Below are 23,135 nucleotides of genomic sequence, written 5' to 3'. Positions count from 1 at the left end.
CAGTCTAATGCTATCAAAGCACAAAAGCTCAATAGGGCTCTACACTAACGTTTCCCGTGGTAGCATTGGTGCGACCAGCTTTTTAACTTTTTTCAGTTGGTCGCACCAGCACATGATTTGGTTGCACTCTTTTTTTTTTTTGTTTTTTTTTTTTGTGGGGGGGGGGGGGGGGGCACACATAGTCTCATATAATTGGCATACCAAAGTTTTTTACAAAGTCAATATTGACAGTAACTTTAGTTACGATGTCTGCAAAATATTATACTTTTAATATGAAGGTTGTCTGCAACAACCACTGGCTGACAAAAAAGGTCATTTCTTTGATATAATTTTAAAAGAAGACAACGAAAAATTTTTCAAGACTCATATATTGTTAATTTTGAAAACATTTTTTATTATCACTATCAATACGGAAACGCACATTACATTCTGCATAGGCATGTTCAACCTCAATGTGGCCAATCAGGAGAGTAGACGGTCTTCCATTCTCAAGAGTTTGGGCATAGACAATCCCACACTCTTTTGTGGGGACGTCGGTGTCTCCATCTATCATCAATTACATATAGGGCTATTATAGGGCGAAGCTATTATATCACCGATCTTCGGGTCGCAGATGTGCATGCGGTTCCGACTATTTAGGGGTTAACATCGGTACGCGTTCCACACATGCACATTGATCCTCGCCACACGCTCCAGCAATAATAATCCACATGCCTGCCTCACAAAAATGAAAAGAAACAGCTCCATTGTTGTAATGTTTAGGGTAGTTCACGCCAAGAGTTTTGAGCCATCTGACTATCTTAGTATTGGTTTATATTTAAATATAATAATGGAGATACCGAAGGATGGATGCTTGCTTCGAGGAGCACTTGTATGAAGAGATCCACTGGTATTCCAATCCAACAATACAACAAACACAGAAGCCGTTTCTTTTCACATACGCGGCGTCGTCATTTGATCATAAATGTGCATGCCAGCGTGTTAATCAACGGGGATGCGTGGAACAATGTGCTTGCCTGGAACGTGTACTGACATGAACCCTGAAATGTAGCATGAATGGAACAGTGTGCACATCTGCGGTCCGCATGCAAAGTCCAAAGCAGTCTGTGTACGCACAATGCGGAAACTATGGAAGCGTAACAAAGAGGATGACTTACGACTACTCTCGCCCTCGTACAGTGCAGACGCTTTTTTGCTCACTCTGCTTGGTTTGCCTCTGTTTGCATTTTTTTCTAGCTGATAAGCTTGTTTTTCTTCTAAAAAAAAATTTGAAGCAGCGACTCCTGGATATTTTTGAACCTGTAGGACTGTACTTTTTTGTAGATACAGTCAGTTGTTGCCATATTCCATAATTTTCTGATACCCTCTCACCATTACGTGAGCATGGCCTTCTAATTAGCATAAGCCTGCTATGAGTAACAAGACCAGCAGTCAAGATGCCTCCCTTTTCTACTGAGGACTATCACGGACTGCTGCAGAGGATGGAAACGAAAATCCACCGTCTTGAAGTGTATGTGGATGTAAATGGACAGTCAGAAAATGAAACCACTCTACCAATGTCTCAAAATGGTGAGCAGAAGTGTGCTAACAAACAGCCACTTAGCTCAACAAAGAGGACGGATGTGGACTTCGGAAACAGTAATGAATCATCCAGCAGTTCTTACTGGAATTTACTGGGAGCAAAGCCCAAAGATATGGGACAACATTGAAAAGGAAGGACACAACACCAGCAGATTACTGTGGAATCTGACTGGCCTGCGTTGCGGGCTGCTTCAACCCCGAGTGAGTGGCCGTGGACGGTCGCTACAGCGAAGGGCAAGAAAAAAAGGACGCGAGTCAATGCAAAACATTGACATCAGACTTACAAATAGATTTAAGCCACTTTTACAAGACCCTGGCCAAGAATGCTCACCCCACACCATCACTGAAAGGTATGGGAAATAAATCATACAAGAAAAAAATGGCACCCCAATTGTTAATAGTTGGTCATGGAGCTGTCAAGGATGTGAAACATTTTTGCAGTGAGAAAAACACCAAAGTACTGTGTTTTACCAATGACATGGTGTCTGATATCTCTAAGGAAAAATCCTGGAGCTCGCTAATCAGCACCCAACTGTGAAATCTGTCATGATACACACAGGGGCCCTGGATGTTCTCTAGCAGCAATCAGAGGTACTGAAGCGAGATTTTATTGATCTCCTAATAAAAGTGCAATGTTTGGATGATGAGGTTTATATAAGTGGACCTCTCCCACTTGTACGATTTGGAGATGAACGTTTCTCTAGGCTCAGTCAATTAAATAAATGGCTCAAAGATGTGTGTACTGCACTATCCATGAGTTTCATTGGCAATTTCTGCGTTGTTTTTTTTTTGGGAGCGCAGACATCTTTACAAGGCAGACAGTTTCTGTCTAAATTAAGTTGCGTTATTGGCTGCCAACATTTTTTACTGTGTACATCATTCGGCGGCCCAAAAAGAAAACACTGGCCTTGCTGACACGGCTGTAGGTCAAAAGGATGCAGTTGTTCCCAAACAATCGGAGGAACAAGAGCTAAAGCGACACGAGGCGCAGATGGATTCATCAGCGTCATCCAAACAATCGGAGGAGCGAATGACAAATGAGATGAGCCACCACTTTAAATCCCCCACACCGCTCCCTGCCCCATTGGCGCAAAGCCCAACGCAAAACTCACTCTCTACTAGCCTAAATGCCATGTTAGGTCTGATGGACAGGGTGAAGGCTATTGTCAATATTGGAGTCCAGCCCACACCACGCCAACATCCTCCTCCCGCCTGAAACCACCGTCCACTAAAATGCGAAGGGCCCCTCCTTCACACATGAAGAATCTTATCTGTGAATCTGACTGATATCTGCGGGCTCTTTTCCAGAATAAGTCAGACCCCTATGGAGATCAAGCATTTTTCATCCCTGTAATTACAAGGGAAAGAAAGTTGGTCAAAGAAATATGGCACAAAAAAAGTACAACGACAGACTTAGTAGATGCTACTCTGCCATGAGTGGCCAGTATATGCAAATGGCGAGACAACTACAGTGAGTGCCCGAGTAATACATAATTGGCCCCACAGAAATGTGACAACGAACTCAAGTCAAAAAATTGCCAGCATGTTGTAATGGAATTGTAGGTTAGGTGTTTAAGAAGTTGATCGCAAGAGGGAAGAAGCTGTTGGAATGTCTACTAGTTCTAGTTTGCATTGATCGGTAGCGCCTACCTGAGGGAAGGAGCTGGAAGAGCTGGTGACCGAGGTGCGGAGGGTCAGAGAGGATTTTGCACGCCCTTGTCTTAGTTCTGGCAGCGTGCAAGTCCTCAATGGTGGGTAGGGGGGTACCGACAATCCTTTCAGCAGTTTTGATTGTCCGTTGCAGTCGGAGTTTGTCCTTTTTTGTAGCAGCACCAAACCAGACTGTGATGGAAGAACACAGAACTGATTCGATGACTGCTGTGTAGAACTGTCTCAGCAGCTCCGGTGGCAGGCCGTGCTATCTCAGAAACCACAGGAAGTACATCTTCTGCTGGGCCTTTTTGAGGACAGAGTTGATGTTGGTCGCCCACTTCAGGTCCTGAGAGACTCTAATTCCCAGGAACATAAAGGTCTAGACGGTTGACACAAGGCAGCTGGACAACGTGAGGGGCAGCTGTGGCGAAGGATGCCTCCTGAAGTCCACGATCATCTCTACAGTCTTGAGTGTGTTCAGCTCCAGGTTGTGTCGGCCGCACCTCAGCTCCAGCCACTCCGCTTCTTGTCGATATGCAGACTCATCACCGTCCTTGATGAGGCCGATGACAGTGGTGTCATCTGCAAACTTCAGGAGTTTGACAGTCGGGTTCGCTGAGGTGCAGTCGTTCGTGTAGAGAGAGAAGAGCAGCGGAGAGAGGACACAACCTTGGCGCGCCAGTGCTAATGCTGCGTGTGGATGAGGTGGCCTCCCCCAGCCTGACCTGCTGTGTCCTGCCCATCAGAAAGCTGTAAATCCACTCGCAGATGGCAGGTGAGACGCTGAGCTGGAGAAGCTTGGATGAAAGGAGTTCAGGGATGATGGTGTTGAACGCTGAGCTGAAGTCCATGAACAGGATCCTCGCGTAGGTCCCTGCACTGTCGAGGTGTTCTAGGATGAAGTGCAGTCCCATGTTGACTACATCATCCGCAGACCGGTTCGCTTGGTAGGAAAACTGCAGGGGGTCCAGCAGGGGACCTGTGACACTCTTGAGGTGGTCCAGCACGAGACGTTCAAAGGACTTCATGACCACAGATGTCAAAGCGACAGGCCTGTAGTCATTTTGACCCGAGATTTCTTGGGGACTGGAATGATGGTGGAGCGTTGAACAGAATGGAATGTGCAACTGTCCTTTTCAAATCTGCAGTAGAAGGTATTCAAGTCGTTGGCTAGTGTGCTATTGTTCTCAGCTTGGGGGGATCGTCGCTTGTAATTAGTCAGCGATTGGAATGCATGCCAGACTGATTTAGAGTCGTTTGCGCTAAACTGTTTTTCCAACTTTGCTGCATAGTTCCAAGTATTGAAGATAATAGCATAATAGCTAAATGCTGCTTCCCCATAGTGAAGCAGCATTTAGCTATTATGCTGCACACAAATGTGATAAGTTGCCAACAGAAGTGGCGTCAGCCCCAAGTGTGAATTTTTTTAAGTCCAGGTTAAAAACGCTTCTTATTTTCTCATGCTTTTTAGAGTAGTTCCACTTTTTAATGATATTTCTTGCACTGTATGTTGTTTTAATTGAACTTTTATTTTGTTTTTTTTCTCTTTGTTTTAAATATTTATAAGCTGTTTTTTTTCTTTGTTTTTAAATGCTTTTAATCATGTAAAGCACATTGTTACACCTTGTGTGTGAAATGCGCTATATAAATAAATTTGCTTTGCTTTGCTTTACAATCTAATGTGGTGCCTGTGTTGGAGGGAGCATTAAATGTATACACTTGAACTAATGCAACTAGATGAAATTCTTACTTCAACACGCTAAAAAAAAAGATCACAACTACAGTACAACCATTTTGGTCTCGAGCCCCGCACCAAATAATGCACCAGAAAAAATATCACCAAGGGTCAATCTCAGAAACGACACAGAGTGCACATTGATCACATTTAAATGTTTCATATCATCAACATTATTTTTTTTAATATCTCACAAAGACAAAGTAAATTTAAAATGCATCTGGCCCTATGTGAAAAAGTAATGGCCCCCAGAACCTAAGAACTGGTTTGGCCACCCTTGACAGCAATAACTGAAATCTAGCACTTACGTTAACTGGTGATGAGTCTTTCCCATTGCTGGGGAGGAATTTCAGCACATGCTTCTTCACAGAATTGTTTTACCACAGTTATATTGAAGGCTTTTTTTTCTAGCATGAACTGCCTTTCAAGGTCAAACCACATCATTTCAATTGGATTTAAGTCCGTATTTTTTTTTTGACTTGGCAACTCCAACTTGACTTGCTGGTATGCTGTTGTCATGTTGCATAACCGAAGAGCGCTCGAGCATGAGGGCACGAAGTTATGGCCGGCTGTTCGACTGCAGGATTTTCTGGTGGACTGCAGTATTCGTTGTTCTGTTAAAAACAGCAAGTCATGCAGGTCATACTTCTACCACCACCACGTTTGACTGTTGGCATGATATTATTTTTCTAAAATGCTGTTATTCTTACGCCAGATAATCCAGCACAAACCAGTGCAAATTGTAGGCTGGTCCCAAGCCCAGATATATGCAGAGGAACATTCATCTTAAAACTTTGCCAAACAATTATGAGAGTTAATCTAAAGAATTCCATACTGGTTAACAACGTCCGCCCCTGGTACCGTTAACCTGCAGGGCGCCGGTGGAAAATCAGCTACTGTGGGTTGAAGACAAATGAGAGGTGGAAAGCGGGTTCTTGGGCGGAAAGAGAAGAAGAAATCACATAGCCTAGAATTTAATGTGGGGACTTTGAATGTTGGGACTATGACAGGAAAATCTCGGGAGTTGGTTGACACGATGATTAGGAGAAAGGTGGATATATTGTGTGTTCAGGAGACCAGGTGGAAAGGCAGTAAGGGTTTAAATTGTTTTTATAATGGCGTAGATGGGAAGAGAAATGGAGTTTGGGTTATTTTAAAAGAAGAGTTAGCTAAGAAGGCGGCACGATGGACGACAGGTTAGAGCATCTGCCTCACAGTTCTGAGGACCGGGGTTCAATCCTGGGCCCCACCTGTGTGGAGCTTGCATGTTTTCCCCGTGCCTGCGTGGGTTTTCTCCGGGCACTCCGGTTTCCTCCCACTTCCCAAAAACATGCATGGTAGGTTAATTGGAGACTCTAAATTGCCCGTAGGTGTGAATGTGAATGCGAATGGTTGTTTGTTTATATGTGCCCTGCGATTTGCTGGCAACCAGTTCAGGGTGTACCCCGCCTCCTGCCCGATGATAGCTGGGATAGGCTCCAGCACTCCCGCGACCCTTGTGAGGATAAGTGGCTCAGAAAATGGATGGATGGATGGATCGATGGATGGATGGATGGATGGATGGAGTTCGCTCAGAATGTCTTGGAGGTGAAAAGAGTATCAGATCGAGTGATGAGGCTGAAACTTTAAATTCAGAATCAGAATCAGAATCAGAATCAGAATCATCTTTATTTGCCAAGTATGTCCAAAACACACAAGGAATTTGTCTCCGGTAGTTGGAGCCGCTCTAGTACAACAGACAGTCAATTTACAGAACACTTTGGAGACATAAAGACATTGACAAAAAACAACAACAAACAACAATTGTGCAAAAAGATGCAGAGTCCTCAGTTCGAATGGCTAATGACGCAATAGTCCGGTGCAATGACCATTGTGCAAAGGGCACTGAGACTTCAAGGAGTGTATGCGGTTTAAAGTGACGAGTACTGCGATAATCTGGGACAATGGTTGTGCAAATGTTACAGATACTCCTCAATCAGTGTGCAAATGAAGCAGATACTACTCTGGCATGAGTGGCCACTATATGCAAATAGTGCAGCACGGCGAGACAACTACAGTGAGTGCACGAGTAATACATAATACAGAATACAGAAATGTGACAACGAACTCAAGTCAAAAAATTGCCAGCTTGTTGTAATGGAATTGTAAGTTAGCTGTTCAAGAAGTTGATTGCAAGAGGGAAGAAGCTGTTGGAATGTCTACTAGTTCTAGTTTGCATTGATCGGTAGCGCCTACCTGAGGGAAGGAGCTGGAAGAGCTGGTGACCGGGGTGGGGAGGGTCCGAGAGGATTTTGCACGCCCTTGTCTTAGTTCTGGCAGCGTGCAAGTCCTCAAGGGTGGGTAGGGGGGGTACCGACAATCCTTTCAGCAGTTTTGATTGTCCGTTGCAGTCGGAGTTTGTCCTTTTTTGTAGCAGCACCAAACCAGACTGTGATGGAAGAACACAGGACTGATTCGATGACCGCTGTGTAGAACTGTCTCAGCAGCTCCGGTGGCAGGCCATGCTTTCTCAGAAGCCGCAGGAAGTACATCCTCTGCTGGGCCTTTTTGAGGACGGAGTTGATGTTGGTCGTCCACTTCAGGTCCTGGGAGATTGTAATTCCCAGGAACTTGAAGGTCTCGACGGTTGACACAAGGCAGCTGGACAGCGTGAGGGGCAGCTGTGGCGAAGGATTCCTCCTGAAGTCCACGATCATCTCTACAGTCTTGAGCGTGTTCAGCTCCAGGTTGTGTCGGCCGCACCACAGCTCCAGCCGCTCCGCTTCCTGTCGATATGCAGACTCGTCACCGTCCTTGATGAGGCCGATGACAGTGGTGTCATCTGCAAACTTCAGGAGTTTGACAGTCGGGTTCGCTGAGGTGCAGTCGTTCGTGTAGAGAGAGAAGAGCAGCGGAGAGAGGACACAACCTTGGGGCGCCCCAGTGCTGATGCTGCGTGTGGATGAGGTGGCCTCCCCCAGCCTGACCTGCTGTGTCCTGCCCGTCAGAAAGCTGTAGATCCACTGGCAGATGGCAGGTGAGACGCTGAGCTGGAGAAGCTTGGATGAAAGGAGTTCAGGGATGATGGTGTTGAACGCTGAGCTGAAGTCCACGAACAGGATCCTCGCGTAGGTCCCTGCACTGTCGAGGTGTTCTAGGATGAAGTGCAGTCCCATGTTGACTGCATCATCCGCAGATCTGTTCGCTTGGTAGGCAAACTGCAGGGGGTCCAGCAGGGGACCTGTGACACTCTTGAGGTGGTCCAGCACAAGACGTTCAAAGGACTTCATGACCACAGATGTCAAAGCGACAGGCCTGTAGTCATTCAGACCCGAGATTGCAGGTTTCTTGGGGACTGGGATGATGGTGGAGCGTTTGAAGCAGGATGGAACTTCGCACATTTCCAGTGATCTGTTGAAGATCTGAGTGAAGACTGGCGCGAGCTGGTCCGCGCAGACTTTGAGGCAGGATGGAGACACGTGGTCCGGGCCTGCCGCTTTGTTAATCTTTTGTTGTTTGAAGATGCGTCTCACATCCTGTTCATGGATGGTTAACGCAGAGGTCAGAGGTGTGATTGTGGTCGCGGGTGGGGCCGGGTTGGTGTGTGGTGTGAAACTGTCCTTTTCAAATCTGCAGTAGAAGGTATTCAAGTCGTTGGCTAGTGTGCTATTGTTCTCAGCTTGGGGGGATCGTCGCTTGTAATTAGTCAGCGACTGGAATGCATGCCAGACTGATTTAGAGTCGTTTGCGCTAAACTGTTTTTCCAACTTTGCTGTATAGATCCTCTTTGCAATGTTAATTTCTTTGGTCAGCTGGTTTCTAGCTCGATTATACAGGGCCCTGTCCCCGCTCTGATATGCGTCCTCCTTAGCTTGGCGAAGCTGCTTAAGTTTAGCAGTGAACCACGGCTTATTGTTGTTGAATGTGCGAAATGATTTTGTTGGAACACAGACCTCTTCACAGAAACTGATATAGGATGTGACAGTGTCCGTATATTCATCCAGGCTGCCAGCTGAATTTTCAAAGACACTCCAGTCTGTGCAGTCTAAGCAGCTTTGAAGTTCCATATTGAGGGTGTTATGTATAATGTGACTAGCGGCTATGCCCCACAGGTAGGATGTTACCTAGAGGTGAAAGGGAAATTCTGGAAGGAGCTAGACAAAGTAGTTCTGAGCATCCCAGACAGAGAGAATTGCGATTGGTGCAAATTGTAATGGACATGTTGGTGAAGGAAACAGGGGTGACTTGTACAACCTTAATTCCAATTAAATTGGGACGTTGTGTTAAACATAAATAAAAACAGAATACATCCATCCATCCATCCATTTTCTACCACTCATCCGAGGTCGGGTCATAGGGGCAGTAGCTTTAGCAGGGACGCCCAGATTTCCCTCTCCCCAGCCACTTCATCTAGCTGCCAGATGTGGTGGGCCACACTCCTTCCTTATGTTCAACTTTTGCTCTATCAGTCCACACAATATTCCTCCAAGTCTTTGGGATAGTCAAGTTGTTTCTTGTCAAATGTGACATGAACTTTTGTGTTCTTTTTTTTTGTCAGCAGTGGTTTTGGCCATGGAACTCTGCCATGTACAGTGCCTTTAAAAAGTATTGGCCCCCTTCTCAAATTCTTATATTTTTGCATAGTTTCCCCACTTTAATGTGTAAGATCATCAAACAAATGTAAATATCGGACAAATATAACCGAAGTGAATTTTAAATGCTTTTTTAAAATGGTTATTTCCTTTATTAAGGAAAAAAATATTCAAAGTTACCTGGCCCTGTGTGAGTAATGGCCCCCTAAACCAAAAACTGGTTTGGCCATTCTCATTAGCAACAACTGAAATCAAGCATTTCAATAACTGGTAATGAGTCATTATGGAGATATTTTGGCCCATTCTTCCTTGCAGAATTGTTTAAATTCAGCAAAAATGGAGGGTTTTCAAGCATGAACAGCCGTTTTAAGGTCATGCCACTGCATTTCAATCAAATTCAAGTCTGGACTTTTACTAGGCCACTCCAAACCCTTGAATTATTATTCTTTTTTATTATTTTTTTCCCCACCCATTCAAAAGTTTACTTGCTGGTCATTATCCTTTCGCAGAACCAAAGTGCACTTCAGCTTGAGGTCACAAACTGATGGTTGAACATTCTCCTTCAGGATTTGCTGATAAAGAGCAGAATTCCTGATTCCATCAATCACAGCAAGTTGTCTCGGTCCTGAAGGAGCAAAGCAGCCCAAGACCATCACACTACCACCACCATGTTTGACTGTTGGTGTGATTTATTTATTATTTTTCTGAAATTCTGTGCTACATTTACGCCAGATATAAAGAGACACACACCTGCCAAATGTTTTACTTTCATCTCATCAGTCAATATACTATTCTCCCAAAAGTCTATGGAAACATTCAGATTTTTTTGTTTTGTTTGTTTGTTTGTTTGTTTGTTTTTTAAAGTAAGGCGAACCTTTGTTATTTTTGGTCAGCAGTGGTTTTTGACTTGGAACTCCGCCATGGATGCCATTTTTGCCCAGTCTCTTCCTTATTGTTATGAGCACCGACATTGACTGAGGAAAGTGAGGCCTGCAGTTCTTTAGAAGTTGTCCTGGGTTTCTTTGTGGCATTGAGGTGGATTTTTTCGCCTGTGGTTCCGAGTCGGTGGTCACCCGGAGAACACCGGCTTCCATTGGGCAGGAATGAATGAAGACTTCGAGACGCTTGGTGTTTGGGCTAATTTGATTTATTGAACAAGCCTTAGTGTCATAGCAGCTGCGTACAAAGCCAGGACAACGAGAAAGCCCCCGAAAACTCCTGGATCTCAGTTTATCAAGGTTTAATTCTCTGGGTGTGGAATCAGCCCCACCCTGGGTGCACCTGGAAAGTGGTCGCTCCTCATGACCATATTTGGAGTGTTAAAATGGCCACAAGGTGGCACTCTGTGTCCGTGAAATAACCACACCCGCCTGCTGGCGCCTCCCAGACTAGCTAAGCTCACACCCGGTACCCTTATTTTATAAGATGCAAAACAGTCCTCTTTGAAGACCGGGACGTCTGTTGTAAACCCAAGACAGGTTAGTGTCTGGGCGGAGAAGGAAAACCTAACAAACGTACAAATGGCTGAAGGAATTCCTTTGATGTAGAACTACCAAGAAAAGATGGTTGGCTTGAATACAGATCTCCAAACATTTGCCCCCCTCAAAAGAACTCTGACTTCGATACTATTTAAATATACTACAGCATCCTCGATGAATTGTTGCTGTTCTCTTGGGATAATCTTTGTCGGCCTGCCACTCCTCGGAAGGTTCACCACTGTTCCATGTTTTTTGCCATGTGAGGATAATTGCTCTCCCTATGTTTTTCTGAATTCTTAAAGCTTTAGAAATTGCTTTTGCAACCCTTTCCAATCTGATTGATGTCAATTACTTCATTTCGCGACTGTTCTGGAATTTTTTTGGATCATGTCATTTTGTTGCAGCTTTTTAAAATCATTTGTCCAACTTGATTTTGTCAAGACAGATCCTGTTGAAGTTATTTTGTGATTGAACAGGTCTGGAGGTAATCAGGCTTGGGTGTGATCAGTGAAAATTAACTAAATTCATGATTTTACAAGGGGGGTAATTACTTTTTCATACAGGGCCAGGTAAATTTTTGTTTTATTTTTTTGCTTAATAAATGAAATCACCATTTAAAAAGAGCATTGTAAGTTCACTTGGAGTATATTTGTCTGATATTAATTTATTTTTTTTGATGATCTTAAATATTGATGTGGGGAAACTATGCAAAAGTCCAAGAATTTGAGAAGGGGGCCAATACTAATTGTTGCCCATTGTCTTGGTTATGGTTAACTCATGAATACCGACCTTAACTGAGGCCAGTGAGGCCTGCAGTTATTTAGGTGTCATTCTGGGTTCATTTGTGACCTCCTGGATAAGTAGTTGCACTCTTGGAGTAATTTGGTTGGCCGACCACTCCTAGGAAGATTCACCGTTATCTTCATTTCTGATTAATGGCTCTATCTGGACTTCACTGGAGTCCCAAAGCCTTACTTTTACACATTGGGCCAGATAGGTTTGGCTTGTTTTTCCCTTAATAAATAAAATCATCATTGAAAAACTGCATTGTGTTTACTTTGGTTGTCTTTGTACAATATTAAAAAGGGATTGCTGGTCCAATCCAGAAAAAAACATAAAATCATCATTTTATTTGTTTTTACTTTGCTTTGTTTTACTCTGCTGTCTGCAGCCAGGGCGGCATTGAAAATGAGAATCTGTTCTTAATTGCCTTTCCTAGATAATTAATGTCTACAAAACAAATGTCCTGTGGGTATACGTTGAATCCAGTTAGCCAACCCGCAGGGAAATATTTTTAAATCATCTTAAAAATATGGGTGTTAAACATTCTCCATGGCCCTGTTAATCTACCATCTCAAGTGCTAGGATTATAGTACAGTATATGTCACTCCTTGGACAGCTGGGGTATATGTCACTCCTTGAACAGACGCCTGTTCACCATGTTGTTATCAATGTCATCCAGAAAAAAAAGAATTTTGAACATTGAGCAATTGTGACTGTGATTTCGTTACCAATGCAGTGATGTTACATCAGTGAGTGAATTAAAATGTTAGTAGTTGTGTGTGACTTCATCCTGCATCATTCAAATCATTATCACATTCTCCTCCCGACTAGTATTTATGATGAGGCCTTTGTGCTGACAGCTGCTTAGACATGCAGTGGCTTTGTAATAACTCACATCAAACTGAAGAAAAATAGCCAAGATTTTAAGATGATTATATTTGCATATAATGCTCTTATGCAGATCCAATTGCACTGAATCAAGAAAATGTATTAACATGCACTATTTGTCGACACGTACTGTACATACAGTAGAGTCTTTCCCTAAATGTTTTCTATGTGGAAATATTTTAACATTCAAACAGACAACTACAGGTACATTGGAAACATTTTGCCAAATCCATGACTCAGGACTTACTAGTGATGGGGCAGTTCATATAACCCATGGAACCGTCCACCTCAGTTTTTGGGCCACAGTTTAGTATATTTTCGGTATGTGTTTTATGCATAAAATAAATAAATAAAAATTTCATGTTCATGACAATAAAAGGTGATTCTTCTTCTTACGTGAAGTCACTGTGAAAGAAGTAAAAAAAAAAACAAGATCCTTGGGGTCTAGTGAACAAATATTAACAGCTATGCATTAGCCCAGTGGTTCTCAACTGTTGTCACACTGGGACCTGCAATTTCCTATTGTTGCAAAGTTGTGACCCACTTCCATAGATGTTAAGAACAAGAAAGATATTTTTTAAAATAGCTGAAAACACACGTAACGTATATTATATTTTTAAATGCGGTTTCAAATGAGGCGGCACGGTGGCCGACTGGTTAGAGCGTCAGCCTCACAGTTCTGAGGACCCGGGTTCAATCCCCGGCCCCGCCTGTGTGGAGTTTGCATGTTCTCCCCGTGCCTGTGTGGGTTTTCTCCGGGCACTCCGGTTTCCTCCCACATCCCAAAAACATGCATTAATTGGAAACTCTAAATTGCCCATAGGTGTGAATGTGAGTGCACATGGTTGTTTGTTTGTATGTGCCCTGCAATTGGCTGGCAACCAGTTCAGGGTGTACCCCGCCTCCTGCCCGATGACAGCTGGGATAGGCTCCAGCACGCCCGCGACCCTAGTGAGGAGAAGCGGCTCAGAAAATGGAAGGATGGATGGATGATTTCAAATGAGTTTGCTGGACCTACAAAATCCGCCAGCCAGAGGCTGAGCTGCACTGTATTTGTTTACAGTGTAAACTCATGGCGAGAGTGCAAGGACGTACCGTAACATTTCTTGTCGTTTTCCTACTATGTTCCATGTGGGAACGTGGTATGCCTCTGTAATGTACAGAAAAAAATCAGAACACGAATAGGCCTTCATGGTAAATGTAAATTTTTTATTTATTTATTTTTTTAACTAGCTGTCCGCGACCCACCAGTTAAGAATCACTGCATTTGACTATAAGTTCATATTGTACTCAAGCATCGGCGTGGATGAATTTGCGCAGCGAAATTTTTGCTGTCTTTAGTGATCTTGTGAAGCATGTAGTCATTTTGTGTGGAGATAGAATGACCCTAAGAACCTCCATCCATCCATCCATTTTCTACCGCTTATCCGGGTAGGGTCGCGGGGGCAGTAGCTTTAGCAGGGACGCCCAGACTTCCCTCTCCCCAGCCACTTCATCCAGCTCTTCCGGGGGGATCCCGAGGCGTTCCCAGGCCAGCCGAAGGACGTAGTCTCTCCAGCGTGTCTTGGGTCGTCCCCGGGGTCTCCTCCCGGTGGGACGTGCCCGGAACACCGGGCAGGCGTCCGGGAGGCATCCGAATCAGATGCCCCAGCCACCTCATCTGTCTCCTCTCGACTCTACTCTGAGATCCTCCCGGATGATGGAGCTTCTCACCCTATCTCTAAGGGAGAGCCCGGACACCCTGCGGAGGAAACTCATTTCAGCCACTTGTATCCGGGATCTTGTTCTTTCGGTCACGACCCACAGCTCGTGACCATAGGTGAGCGTAGGAACGAAGATCGACCGGTAAATTGAGAGCTTCGCCTTTCGGCTTAGCTCCTTCTTTACCACAACGGACCGATACAAAGTCCGCATCACTAAGAACCTGATTAGTCCTAAATAATGGAAGCACATGTCATAAACCCCATTGCAAAACCATGGTCCATGAATGCATGAAGAGCAAGTACTCACCCATCCATAATACCAACTATATTATGCTACATATATTACATGTCACGTCTATGTTGCGTACACATGCCTGTGGACAACCGTAATTTGCCCAAGCACACCTCTTCCGACATTGAGGGAAGTAAGTGTACCACGCTTGAATATGGAGCATGTACATTTGTCAAACAGTTGGTATTTCAGGCATCAAACATCTTCAAGTTTGGTACTTTTGCTGTGAGTGCATCCGAACTAACCAATGATTTACTGTTCTGTTTCAGTCTGAGGTGTCATGGATACCAAACAAGCATTACTCAGGTATTTATGGCTTGATGAAGCTGACTCTAACCAAAGCCCTGCCACCTGACCTGTCAAAGGTTATTGTCCTGGATACAGACATCACATTTGCCACTGATATTGCTGAGCTCTGGGGTATTTTCAGAAAGTTCACAGGTAAGGCATTTTGAATTTTGTATACCAAAAAAAAAAAAAATTATATTTGCCAAACAAAAATATGACAATGATTTGAAGTGTGGTGTACTGTTGGTCAGATAAACATTGCAGTGCAGTTTGGGTCAGTTCAGCTGAAGCAGATGATATAAATGTTAACTGTTTATTAACCATAACCACAGTGGCACATGTTATTTAGCCAGTAGCTGACTAAGGATACTTAGTATCCTTAGACATAGCATGAACGAATGCATTTGATTCATAGGCATATATTCAGATTAATCTGTGAAAAACACATTTCAAAATGTTCTATTGCAATGTTCTTCTATTCTTTTGTAAGCTTACAGACACATGTAGCTCCATGTATGCTTTGCACCAAACTGCCCCTAAGAGGCAAAGAAAAAGGGTGTATTTTAGTGTAACACCTGGAAAATTTGAATGCATTGCTATAGTTAAAATTACTTTATCACATGTTGACTGCATTAAAATGCATCTTTGTGTTATTTTGTACAGACAGGGTTTAACAAAGTTTTTAGTCATTTATAGTTAATTGTTTATATATATATATATATATATATATAGTTCACAAATTCTTCCTGGATATGGAAACTTATGAGCATAATTGTACATATATGCAGTCTTACATACCCTTGTCATATTGGAATGATCGTGTAGGCTACACCTTTTTCATAACCTCTAGGTGGCGGTGGCATACTAGAATGAATGTGTAAAACGTTTTCATAACATCTAGGGGGCGGTGGCATATTGGAATGAAGTGTACAGCTTTTTCATAACCTCTAGATGGCGGCATACATTTATAAAATGTCAGTCTTTTTCATTTTCTCCTATACCAATGTATAATGTCCACTATTGACTTTTGCCAATTTTTGGGGGGAAACAATGTGCACCATACACGAGACATTACGGTAGTTAGGACGCATTCGCCAGTGTTTGAGTGGAAAACTGGCCACAGGCACTGGCTAGTGCGTCCGAACTAAGCCTTGAAGCGAAAGAAGGAGGAAATTAAAAAAAAAAACCTTCACGTTACTGTCTGCACAAGAGTTTTATTGATGAAACATAAGGTTTCTGAATGAGTAACAGAGGTGTTTCATCGAATTACACACTTATGATGCAACCACAACACATTTAAAAAAACAATTTCTTTCACTTTTTGGTTGTTATTATTTTACCAAATAAGAATTTTTATTTACTTTGGGCTGAATACATTTGGATTAAGCTTGTGTAATATTTAATCACGCGTTTTAGCATTCAGTATTACTAAAGTGTCTGTCTGGAACACTAGCTTGGTTGATTATATCTTGGCTTATTTATTCACAGATAAACAGGTTATTGGTCTTGTGGAGAACCAGAGTGATTGGTACCTTGGAAACCTGTGGAAAAATCACAAACCATGGCCTGCACTCGGCCGAGGCTTTAACACAGGTAGGATCCTGACATAAGATAGCAGTTTTTCCTGAAGATACCAGGTGGAATGGTGTATCTTCAGTCTCCAGTAACAGATGATTACTATTAACAGCCTGTTATCCAGTGATTTCTAAAAATTAAGGGTTTTAAAGTCATATTTTCTATTATTTCATGCGCAAAATTAGGTGTCATTCTTTTATACCTGGAGCGGTTGCGACAAATCAGATGGGAGCAGATGTGGCGTCTGACAGCAGAGAAAGAGTTAATGAGCATGCTCAGTACATCTCTGGCTGATCAGGTGAGGAAAACCAAAATCAAAATCTATTCTTGCGTTTAGTCTAATGTTAGAAGGAGACGTGATAATACTGTCTTTAGACTTCTTATTCAAGTCGTATGTTGTACTTTTAGGACATCTTCAATGCATTCATAAAGCAGAACCCAGTCTTGGTCCACCAGTTGCCCTGCTTCTGGAATGTTCAGCTGTCTGATCACACTCGCTCCGAGCTGTGCTACACTGAGGTTTCCGACCTCAAGGTATGCTCACACAACACTAAGAAAGAGGTCGGTCACTGACGCTTTCTTAAAGTGTGCATTTTTCACAAGACCCGGGGACTCATGTACAAAAGGTGCGTACGCACAAAAACGTGGCGTACTTTCTTTTTCACGGCAAAGTTCAGATGTGAAATGACCGCGGAAATGTGCGGTGCCTCACGCCAACTTCATGGCTGGCATACATACGCACGTTTCGACAGCTGTTGGTGCTTTGGCTACACTTAGAGGTGATGCTGGGAAACTGTTATAATAAATCGGCACATCAGAGACACATGAACAATTAGCACCGATGAACAATTCATGCCCGACAGCATTTTATTTCTACAATGTAAAAGATGCAAGGACTCTGCATTCACTTGTTAACCAGTGTATTTAATGAATCACTACTAATCACCTACTCTGCGCACCACGAATGCTTAATAAATCCAGACTGGTCATTTATGCAGATGATTCTACAATGGACAATACAGCTACTAAATATTTGTATTTATTTAAAGCCACTGAATGGCCACACATTACTGTTAAACATAATTGTCCTGCAAAACATTGTTACCAGCAGTCAATTGAGGATAAGGTATATGTCACAGCGAATGTTCCAAGGCATTGTTTAAACTGTTGATTGAATATGAAGCAAATATTGTTATTATTATGTATGTGTATATATACAGTTATATATATTATTATATTTTTTTGTGTAAACGATATATATATGTATAGTTAAAGAAATTCATGATAAATGTCATAAATGTGATCTGATCTTCATCTAAGTCAGGGTAATGACATAATGAAATAATAACCCTTAACATTAATAAGAATTTCAATTTAGCGCTTCCTGTAGCTGTTGATCACCTGCACAGGCTATTGTTCCTGGCAGAACTGCGTTAGCTCCACTGTATTCTGTGGACATCTCATGTATGGCCCTCCTCAAGTCAATCCATAGCATCTCTTTTTGGTTGAGGTCTGGGCTCTGATTGGACACTCCAAAAGGTGGATTTAGTTTTTCTTACGTCATTCTGTTTTGGACTTTCTCCGGTGTTTTGGTCATTGTCCTGTTGTCTCACCCACTTTCTACACAGGTTCAGCTGATATACATTCTCTTATGGAAAATTGAATAATACTTGTGATGCCATCTTCCACTCAAGAATTATTTACAAGCTGACCATGCCCTGCTTTAGCAAAGGAGGTCCATATAATGATGTTTCCTTCGCCATCCTTTACTGAGGGGATGTTATCATGATGATATGCAATGCCAAATTTAACGCCAGCTGTAGTGCTGTTTTTTTTTTCTTCAAAATAATTCAATTATAGTTTCATAGTTTCACTGTTGCTGTCGCTGTGGTCGTCGTCGTATGTTGTTTCTTTCTCCCTGAACGCTGGCAGCTAGATCCGTTCCACACATCCACACACAGATGTACTTGTAAATATTACTCTGTGGCGGACTAATATGCAAGCGCATCGGCCTGAGGTTCCGCCTGTGCGCTCGGGAACTGCTTTGGATAAGTCACAGGAGTTGACGAAACCAGACAAAACACTTCCGCCGCATCTGCTGTGAAGAAGTAACAGTACTTTTACTCCATTTCAATGATCTAAATGTTGCTCCCTACTTTTATTTATCAATTATTGCTTATTTAACAACTATTTGGTGCGTGACACTACAGCTTTGACTTATGCGTTGGGCGCTGTTTGCGCCAATCCAAATTAAGTGCTAGTCAGGTTTAAGTCTACTTCACCAATCAAACGACAAAAGAAAGTCACATGAGCTCACACAACGTCTGCCATTGGGATTCCCGTGCATATGTATTAACACTATATAAGCCAGCCCCGCTGATCGTCATGCTTACGTGGCGGCCATGTTGGAAAGGTCGTCATTACCATGAAGGCAACGGCGCGCTACTCGTGTTTACATTTAGACGAACAAAAACAACAGCTTTCATGTATTGTCGTATTTGTCTGGCACTGTCTGCCCAAACGTGGATCATTCAGCTCACTTACAACTTGAGAAAACACTGTGCAGTAAATTGCAGATGTTTTGTTGTAGTTTTGACTGCGCACACACACACACACACACACACACCAGAATTTGCACATTCATTTTTATGTATATATATATATATATATTTATATATATATTTTTTTTTAAATTGATGTTCATGCTGGCGGCACGGTGTACGACTGGTTCGAGTGTCTGCCTCACAGTTCTGAGGACCTGGGTTCAATCTCCGGCCCCGCCTGTGTGGAGTTTGCATGTTCTCACCGTGCCTGTGTGGAGGCCAGAACAAAAAAGCAAAGAAATGAGGAAGATTTAATTTTAATCTTAAATTTGTAAATCAGCATGTATTTGAGCGGTGTAAATAAATGCTTTTCTCCGTGAAGAAAATTTGATTCTTTTGCCTTATTGTACTCTTCGGAGTCTTCCAGATTGGTTAATTTATAATAAAATAAAACTAATTCTTTGCAGGGGCCTGGGGGATCAAGCGACCCCAAACACAATGGTTTTTTTTTGGTCACCTTTTTTCATGCCTTTGGTGTTTGCATGTCTGTTCATAGGTGATGCATAATATTGCACAATATAGGACCGAGTGATACCCTGTCTCAATATGTGCTTTTAGGTAATCCACTGGAACTCGCCAAAGAAGCTTCGTGTGAAGAATAAGCATGTCGAGTTTTTCAGAAACCTTTATCTCACCTTCTTGGAGTATGATGGGAACCTGCTGCGGAGGGAGCTGTTTGGCTGCTCAAGTCAGGCCAGCCCAGAGAGCATCCAGGTTAGATGAATTCATGCAAGTGCACACACAGCACCATGTCAGCAGGTAGGGTAAAGTGTTTCTGGACGTATTTAAATCAAAAGTCAAAATCATAATTCATCAAACGTTATAAATATTGTCTTCACATAAATTATTTCATATTAATTTGACATTATACTGTATATATGACAACCATGAGATGAAACGAGAGGTTTCTTATTTATCCCTATTTCATGTTGAAACCAATGAGAAAATGGACTAGCGATACATAAATGTTTCTTTTCATGGCCGATACCGTCATTAGTATTACTCGTCAAGGAAGTTGATAACCGATAATTGGAGCGTTTTGCGGTAAAAAGGAAACACTTGACTTAATTTAAATGCCTTAAGCACATTTATTAAACAGCTTTTAAAATTTGCAACATGTTAGTTTTCTTTTTTAATCTTAGAAAATAGGCATCTTTGTTTTAAAATTCAAACAAAAAGTGCAAGGAGCTCCCAGGGTCAGCAGCATGTCATAAATGAAAACTCCCTAAAGTTTTCAATAGTAACTAAAGTTTTCCAAAAATGTCAATATAATTGAAATGTTAGTTTTAAATAATAATAATAATAATTATTATTATTTTGTTTAAAGTTCAAAAACAGGGAGTTTCCAGGACCAGCATCATCTCTTATGAACTTAACTGCAAATTTAAGCAAATAGTTTCCTAAAGTTTTATCAAGTAAATCAAATAGAGTTAGAGTTGTCACCTCCACCACTGGAGTAGGTCTCCTTTCCACGTGTCGATTACTGGCTCCTTGAGGTACAGATGTAGCTCAGCCTCTACGCAGCTACTGACCAGCAGGTCACCAGTGTGATGTGCCAGCAGAGAGCTGAACGTCTCATCAACACGACTCCTGAAGGATCGCGTTCTCTCTGTCACCTATTGTGGGTGCTTCCATTATTCTCCTGTGTTCATATGCAGCTGCCCAAATAGTTAAACAGCCATTATTTCCCTCCAGATTTAGACATGAATGCTTTCCTGTTGCGCGCACACACACACAATTCTCTAGCCATCCCCTCAACGTGCGGGCTTCCCTGCAATAAAACGAACTGAATGTTACTCTCGCTCTCACTCACACACACAATCACATTACTTTTACCACTATTTCCCTATCAATATTATTAGCAACCATGTTTCAAGAGGTTTATGGTTTATGTGGCAAATTAGCCGCTAGCTAATGGTGGTGTGGTGTTAGCCTGAGAGTTAACCTCTTCACATTGTCTACTAGCGGAGGTTTTCTCAAGGCGAGGCACTGGCAGCTTTAGTTATACAGCTCATTTAATACATAAGGTAACTCAATGTGCTTTACATCAGTCGTCCCCAACCACTGGTGCGCGGACCGGTACCGGGCCGTGAGGCATTTGTGTCCCGGGCCTCAGAGAAAGAATGACCAATTTATATAATTTCTGTTGTCTTGCAATTCATGTGTCAATGTGTTTTATTTTGAAAATTGACCGGATCTTCTCCGCCGCAGCAGCTGAGCGTCTCAATTGACACGTCGAGACTTGAACGCTTCTGTTTCCAGTCCGAGTGGACCTGCTAACGGTGGCAGAGCTCAAAGAACGAAATAATTGAATAAACTAATTCAGTTCATTACGTTTACTGAAACGATTTGTTCTTTTGAACGAAACGTTTGCGAACGAAACAACACTGTATCAGGAGTCCTACTTAAAATACGGGTTTATCGCAACAGTTAACTCTCACGCACCAAGTCCGCTCTGATACAGATACAGTTGTAGGTTCCTGCTCGACACATGCAGAACTAATTTTACGGAGTTCAAAGTCTACTCTCATTGAGGAGCTCTGACCCCCACTCCACAGTGGGCGCACCACGAACGGGGAAGGAGGAAGCAGTAGCGTGCGCCACCACAGCCGGTCCGTGAGAAAAACGTGCGGTGCAAAGAAGCTTGGGGAACACGGCTTTACCTGATTGAAAGTACAACAGTTCCTCTGAGCAAATTCACCCAATTAACACTAACAGGCACGTCTGCAGGGACTGGGAGGGAGCAGAGCTGCTGCATGTGTTTATATACAGTATATTACAAGTAGTTGTGCATTGAGGACTAGGATTTATTTATACATTTTTGCCGGGGAGACGGGACGGGGTCTGCAGTTGATTCCTCAGCCTGCCGCCATTGAGTTTTGGGAGTAGAGGGTACGAGAGGGGCAGAGTGCACAGGGACTCGGGAAGGTGCACTAGGAAAAACGGGTGGTACTGAACGAGGTGGCTTGGGGGCAGGTTTGGATAGACACGACTTAATTGGAGGCGTGGAACAAGGTGTGGGAACTGATGAAAACAACCACGCAATCCAATTCAACCTATCTACTGTTGCTGCTCCCAAACCCAGAACAGAACTCCTTAAATCTTCTATAACCTATTTGTTTTCCAAAAGCAGTTAAAAGAATACCAAATGAAAATATGTCTGCAATGACCAGAGACCTTCCAACGTATTTGTTTGGACGACAAACCTTGACAACGTTCCAACCAAAGTCTCTTTTTCTTTAGCTGCAGACTGCTCTGGAGGAGCTGGATGAGGATGATCAGTGTTATGACTTCCGCCGTGAGCGACTCACCGTTCACAGAGTCCATCTTTACTTCCTACAGTATGAATATACGCCGACAGAGGAGGAGAATGATGTCACTCTTGTGGCTCAACTCTCCATGGATAGGTACCTCCCATTAAAAACATTTCAATTGCCATTTCACCAGTTAGAATTACAGTAGATGGTTATGAAAATCTGGATAGAACTTTGGGCCATCCATATCAAGAAAAAAGATACAAATCCATAAAATCCATTGTTATACAGCAATATCCAAATAAACCTTTTTGGTGATTTTGTACATGATGCTTGTTTGTTTGCATTCATTGTAGTAAGTACTTTAGTAGTAGGATAGTATTGCATTGTACCTCACTAGACAAATGTATGTAGCAAAGTGACCAATGAGGGTTGCAGTTGTGCTATAAATTAAATGAGGTAACTTTAAGGCTGCTGCACACCGAGCGATGCGACCGAACCCAACTGAACTGTCACGCAGTATATAACTGCGCAGTGTTTCTGCAACTATTTTCATGAGTGGGCGATCAGTTGGACACTAGTTTTGCTTTTGCAGCAATTCAAAATTTGAATCACAGTTGCACGATAAAGCCACTAGCCAATCAAAATGCAGATAAGATGTAGATCCAATCTTTTACAACAGTACTTAACTATATTTATAACTTATACCTGTGGATGAAATAGCGAAGCCT

General features: G+C 42.7%; 1 protein-coding gene across 5 annotated transcripts in view; it reads left to right on the top strand.

Annotated features, from left to right (window-relative positions):
- Positions 1-23,135, top strand: part of large2 (LARGE xylosyl- and glucuronyltransferase 2) — a 101,003-nt gene that overhangs the window by 63,785 nt on the left and 14,083 nt on the right. For 4 of the 5 annotated variants that reach the window (XM_061758255.1, XM_061758236.1, XM_061758245.1 and 1 more), the window contains 6 exons: positions 14,954-15,125; positions 16,461-16,565; positions 16,733-16,845; positions 16,956-17,081; positions 19,709-19,864; positions 22,394-22,557. In XM_061758255.1, coding sequence (XP_061614239.1) covers positions 14,954-15,125; positions 16,461-16,565; positions 16,733-16,845; positions 16,956-17,081; positions 19,709-19,864; positions 22,394-22,557 — 836 coding nt within the window. The remainder of the gene's footprint in view (positions 1-14,953; positions 15,126-16,460; positions 16,566-16,732; positions 16,846-16,955; positions 17,082-19,708; positions 19,865-22,393; positions 22,558-23,135) is intronic. The other variant, XM_061758260.1, reaches the window with a different exon arrangement.

Source organism: Phyllopteryx taeniolatus, chromosome 2, assembly GCF_024500385.1.
Source record: "Phyllopteryx taeniolatus isolate TA_2022b chromosome 2, UOR_Ptae_1.2, whole genome shotgun sequence".
NCBI lineage: Eukaryota > Metazoa > Chordata > Actinopteri > Syngnathiformes > Syngnathidae > Phyllopteryx > Phyllopteryx taeniolatus.
Note: the sequence above shows the minus strand (reverse complement) of the source record. Positions and strands in the feature narration are given on the sequence as shown.